Below are 6,541 nucleotides of genomic sequence, written 5' to 3'. Positions count from 1 at the left end.
AACTGGCTGCTGACACCACTAATTATTAATTGCTAACTCAGCAAAAAATAGCCAATAGAAAAATACGTAATTTTCATGACTGGCTTTGTTTTTAAATAAAAATGTTTGAAATTTTCGTTCAATTGTTGCAAGATATTTCGCATAAGAACACGTACCCCCCTAAACTGTTCACGTACCCCTGAAGGTATGAGTACCATACTTTGGGAAACACTGCACTAGAAGAATTTTCCCAAAAAGAGCAGAAAGTTGAAAGACCTGCACTGTAAAAAATCTCGGTAAACGTTTAACCAATGCTTGGTGCAAAGTTTCTAATTGCACCATAAATTGGATAAATGAAAAATTATTTTATTTAGGTTACAGTTAGGTTTTATGGATAAATTGGTAAATATATTAAGAAATGCGCTTATGGCACAATCAATTACAACAAACTTTCGTACTATGACAGGCAGAAGTTTTAACCGTGACCGATAACTCATTTTGTAGCTGTTGACTGGTGGACGATTTTGTTGTTGAAGCTTGCTATCATCCCTTGCAAGTTGTCTTTAAAACTGTCTATTTCTTTTGCAGGTAAGCAAACTTTTCTTACTTATTTGCATTAATTACAGTTCATTCCTTTCATATCAACTTTAAAATTTTTGTTGTCTGTTCTGAAAGTGTTTGCTTCAAATTTCTTCTAGAAAACTATATTCATTGTATGAATAATTAAATACAGTAGAAACCTCTATTTAACGAAGTTGCTAAATCCCGATAATAAGTTCGTTACATGGAAAGTTTGTTAAACAGAAAATCTTCTTTTAAAATGCCTAAGCACAAAACAGGTTTTAAATTCATAAACACTAGACATAATTTTAAAAAAAAGCAAGGGATATACCTTTAGCGTGTAAACTAGCATCTCCTTTTTATTTTATAAATCTTAAGTATAAAAGAAATCTGCATGGTTAACAAGAATAAAGCAAAACTTTTTCCAGTGTTACACTGTCACGTTACATACATTTTCGACAAAAAACAGCTAAATTTATGCATAAAATTTTGACTGTATTTGATGTATAAAATTATAACTGCAAAGTAATTTTAAATAGGGAAAGTGGAAGTTAAATAGGGAAATTGTTCCTTAAATATCGCCATAAATTTCGTTAAATAGAAAATTAGCTTTGCTATTTGAAAGTTATTTTACAAAGAAATCTTCAAAATGTCCTTGGTTCCTCAAAAAAATTCACAAAATATAAAAATTCGCAAAATGGAAGTTCGTTAAATAGAAGTCCGACTGCATTTTAAAATCTATATTAGCTCTTTTTCAGTAAATAAGGAGATACATCCATTTTATATGCATAGAAAGTGCAATACCAGTGACTGTAAATATGGCAATCTTAAACAACAGAGCGTTCCGCCAAATTTACTGCTGGTGAAAATTTTCTAGGTTCCTGTTTTAATTTAATTCTAGTGAACAAACAAAATCGTATGTATATTCTGTTAGGATTAAGACTTTTTATCAATATCTATGCTTTTGTTTTGATTTTCAAGTTCTATTTTCCTCATTTTAATCCATAATTGTAATCCATATATATCTACATAAAAGGTAACAAAAAGTTTGCATTAATTTTTCTACCTTAACTTAATAAAATATTCTCAGTTTTTTAAAAGAAACAGAAATGTTTCCAACTTTAAGTCGATACGAATTCCGAAACTAGCTTGCACTGACCACAATGCTGACGTAAAATATCTTTAGTAGTAGACGGATCATGGCCTAGAGTTCTTTTGCAATAAGGCTAACCGTGGGAGTTTTTCCTCCCCATGTCGAAAATCCTCCCCGTGTTCTTCCCTCAGGCAAATTTCTTCCATTCTGTTCAATTCTACATTGCCTTAATATGGATTTTAAAATTTAAAAAAAATATGTATAGAATAACATTTTATCTGCTTAAAACTAAATAATGTATTATTGATTCCGATACTTTATTTATTTTAAATAATTTATTTCTTAATTCATTTCAAAAACATTGAAAAAGGAATTCTAATTACAGTTTTAACACATTGTATAAAACATTCTGATAAGATGATATAACTTGTAGGTTAGACAAATTTTAATTGTATCAATTACATTTAAAATTTGATCAAAATAATTTTTATAAAATTTTTTTTATTTTGATAGTAAAATATGCAAGCATTATTCTGAAAATGTATACTAAAGATCGCTGTCAAACAGAATGCCGTAGTAAGAAAACCTAACATTCAGTCAATCATAGTCCCTATTTCTAAGTCTCATGATATTGAATGTCTTATATCAGTTCTGCCTAACTGAATTAAAAGAAAAAAATATTTTTCCTCTTCACAAACAGATTCGACAATAAAAGCTCTGGACAAGACTTATACTCTACTCTTCTATAAAAATTGTTAAATAAAGTTACACAAATGAGATTATGAAAATTATTGTGAACAGGTCATTTCAACATTATCTGTATAAACTTACAAAGAGAATAAAATTAGTCAGCAGTATGAACAGAGCAGTGAGCATAAAAATCCTTAACAAAGATTCTCCTTGACACCATATTCACCATGGAAACTAACCCACAGGTTTTATGAGAGCAAATCCAGATTAGATTCCAAAATTTCATCTCACCATGTATGTAACTGCGTGTCAGTTGGACCCAGAGTGAACTAACTTTAACCTGAAGATTTCCCGGTTCGAGTAACAGCAGGTGCGCAGAAGGCAAATTTTTATTTGTTTATGTTTTCAAAATTAATACTTTTGATGCTCAGTGAGGTCAATTTATAACTAGATGTAACTATAAGTAATTTATATAAAATAAATGCTTATTAATAAAATTAAAACTAAATTTTCCTGGGTTACTATCTTCTATAGAAGATATAATGTATATTTCTCAAAATATTATTAGCAGTCATTGTTGCACTTAAAAAAGTTTTCACTCAGAAAAAAAAAACTTAGATAATTCAGATTGTGTCCATAATAATAGATCAAATGAATAGTGTAAGTAATAAGATTATAAATAATTTAACTAGCTTTTATTTGTATTTTTTTAATGAAAAAAAAACAACTGATGCTTGAAAGAAATATAAAATTTTAAAAAGAATGCAATAAATAAAATTATTATAGATCTCTATGACATCTATTGAGATTAAAGATCTTGCCCAAAAATGAAATATAGTATAGGGATGAACAGGCAAAACAATGTGCAATATTTAGATATGAAAATAACAAATGGCATTTTAAATTTTTTTATCCATAAAACAAAACTATTAATAAAACTAAAAACATTATTTTTAATATATAATAAAAAACTATGCTGAAATTAATATTGTGCAATCAATACAAATCTTGATGCGAGGTAAAATTTTAACTACACAATATTTTTATGTTTGTGTGCAGCTTTATGATATCCATAATAATAAAATATCTAAATTCATAATGATAATACTTAGATCCTTTTGCTCATCTATACAACTCAGTTGGTAAAACAAAAATTAACACCTTTTTCATTTGTCCAGATAAAGAGTGATTCAAATTTAATTAGACACTACAATCTATTTAATTCTTTCATAGAAAAGTTTTTTTTAAAAATATCAGCGAAAAATGAAAACAATCACAGTTAATAAAGCTGTAAATCTAAAACCGGAAAGCAAGTTAGGAAACAGATGGCCCAAAAATATTGAAAAATACACTTTTCGACTCGTGTTCAATAATTTCCAAACCGGTATTTCGGAAGTGGGTGATACACATTAGGTCAGTGTCAACAGTGAATATGGTGTTAAGAATTAACTACAAGAATCAGGTTTCTCACAAGTACGAACAATGCTGTGTTTCATTATATTACTGTTGTAAAATTCTTATTACATATACGAGAATAAGGCTTCTCTCCAGTATGAACACGAAAGTACTCAGTCAGATGATCTCTACGTGAAAAACTCATATTAAATATACTGCACAGATAAGGTTTTTCACTAGTATAAACATAACTATGTTTAGTCAGATGACTTTTGCATGAAAAACTCTTATTACATATAGCACAAGAATAAGATTCTCACTAATGTGAACAAGACTGTGCTTAGACAGATAACTTATTCACGAAAAAACTTTTGTTGAATATACTTTAAGAATAAGGTTTCGCAACAGTGTGAACACGACTGTGCTTAGTTAGATCACTGCATGAAAAACTCTTATTACATATAGCACAAGAATAAGATTCTTACTAATGTGAACAAGACTGTGCTTAGACAGATAACTTATTCGCGAAAAAACTTTTGTTGAATATACTTTAAGAATAAGGTTTTGCAACAGTGTGAACAAGACTGTGTTTAGTTAGATAACTTCTTCGTGTAAAACTCTTGTTGCATATACTACAAGAATAAGGTTTCTCACCAGTGTGAACTCGACTGTGTTCAGTTAGAGACTTTTGTTGCGAAAAACTTTTGTTGCATATACTACAAGAATAAGGCTTCTCACCAGTGTGAACACGACTGTGTCTAGTTAGATAACTTTTTCGTGAAAAACTCTTATTACATAAACTACAGGAATAAGGTTTCTCACCAGTGTGAACACGACTGTGTTTAGTCACATCACTTTTTCGCGAAAAAGTATTGTTGCATATACTACAAGAATAAGGTTTCTCACCAGAGTGAACACGACTGTGTTTAGTTAGACGACTTTTTTTGGGAAAACTCTTGTTGCATATACTACAAGAATAAGGTTTCTCACCAGTGTGAATACGACTGTGTTCAGTCAGAAAACTTTTTTGAGAAAAACTCTTGTTGCATATACTACAAGAATAAGGTTTCTCACCTGTGTGAACACGACTGTGTTTAGTCATATCAGTTTTTTTCGAAAAACTCCTGTTGCATATGCTACAAGAATAAGGTTTCTCACCAGTGTGAACACGACTGTGTTCAGTTAGATGACTTTTTTGAGAAAAATTATAGTTGCATATACTACAAGAATAAGGTTTCTCACCAGTGTGAAGACGACTGTGTTTAGTTAGATTACTTTTTTGTGAAAAACTCTTGCTGCATATACTACAAGAATAAGGTTTCTCACTAGTGTGAACACGACTATGTTTAGTTAGATGACTTTTTTTGGGAAAACTCTTGTTGCATATACTACAAGAAAAAGGTCTCTCATCAATGTAAACAAGACTGTGTTCAGTTAGATGACTTTTTTGTGAAAAGCTCATATTACATAAACAACAAGAATAAGGTTTCTCAAAAATGTGAACACAACTGTGTTTGTTCAGACGACTTATTTGCGAAAAATTCTTGTTACATATACTACAGGAAAAAGGTTCCTCACCAGTATGAACATAACTGTGTATAGTCAGAGGAATTCTTTGTGAAAAACTCTTGTTACATATACTACAAGAATGAGGCGTTACACCAGCAGGAAAAGTACTATGCTTAGTCAGATCACTATTGAAAAGCTCTTACTACATATGCTAAAAGAAAAAGGTTTGTCACTAATATCAACACGCCAGTATTCAGTCACATTAATATTTGTGAAAACTAATGTTACATACGTAAGAGTTGGATTTTAAACCAGCCGATTGTGGTCAGTTAGATGAATTTTCTATGAAAAACTCTGATTGCATGTTTCATAGGAATAAGTTTAAGACTGTGCCATATGTACAAAATTTGTAACAGGTAAACTGTTTTTTGAAAGTAAGTTTTTACTTTATTTTAAAACACTTTTTGCATTTCGCACATATTAAAGCAAGAATTGCTTTTTAACATGATGCACAAATTATTTCGAGCACATTTTTCCTGATTCACATTGCCTAACAATAAGCTCGAATTGTTTAGATTGAATGATTGACAACAACATATATGTAGTGTAGTGAGACGAGATCATTGCTTACGCTTATAGCTTTCTATTCCCATTAATAAGGCTCTGGCAGAAGCTAGATAGACAGGGCTATTGCTTGGCTGAACGCTTTTTAAAAAATAGAGGCATTTGATTGGTCGATTGCATCCTCGTTTTCATCGTTATCGCTTAATCGTTTTATCAGGTGTACTAGAATGACGTTTTTAGCATTTTTGTTTGGCGCAATTTAAATAATTAAAATAAAATAGAACAGTTTTATAAGCAATCTAAGCTGTCCAAAGCATTTAATTTCATGAAGAACAATAAATTGGAAAATGTTAATGATTGCTGAGATAGAGTCTCATAATTGCCTGTTAGCGTTCAGTTAATTAGTTATTAAAACTTTTTCATGGTTTTCATTTGTGCGTAATCTAAATTCTAACTATTTTCATTCAAAATATAATTTCATTCCTGTATTTAAATTACAAGTAACTTTGATATCTGGGTTGCCTACAAAAATTCAAAAAAGTACAAAAAAAAATTAGAGCATTTCACAGCATTTACTATTTATCAAAGATGATAAAAAAAAATTATTGATTATTAAAAAATAATTTTATTGCGATAATCAACATTAAGCTGGAAACCTATTACTATTAAGCAATTTAAAAGTCTTTTTCGTGGTTTTCCCTCGCATGTAACACAAATTTGATTACTTTAATTTAATCTTCATTAAAATAA

General features: G+C 29.8%; 1 protein-coding gene across 1 annotated transcript; it reads right to left on the bottom strand.

Moving 5' to 3' along the window:
- Positions 1-872: 872 nt before the first annotated feature.
- On the bottom strand, positions 873-5,900 carry LOC107445079 (zinc finger protein 271-like). Its single transcript, XM_043057018.2, has one exon. It carries the CDS (start codon positions 5,178-5,180, stop codon positions 4,269-4,271), a length of 912 nt encoding a protein of 303 aa, XP_042912952.1. The 5' UTR covers positions 5,181-5,900; the 3' UTR covers positions 873-4,268.
- Positions 5,901-6,541: the final 641 nt, after the last annotated feature.

Source organism: Parasteatoda tepidariorum, unplaced genomic scaffold, assembly GCF_043381705.1.
Source record: "Parasteatoda tepidariorum isolate YZ-2023 unplaced genomic scaffold, CAS_Ptep_4.0 HiC_scaffold_1804, whole genome shotgun sequence".
NCBI classification, from domain to species: Eukaryota; Metazoa; Arthropoda; class Arachnida; order Araneae; family Theridiidae; genus Parasteatoda; species Parasteatoda tepidariorum.
The sequence above is the reverse complement of the archived record's forward strand: the minus strand, read 5'-3'. Positions and strand labels throughout refer to the sequence as shown.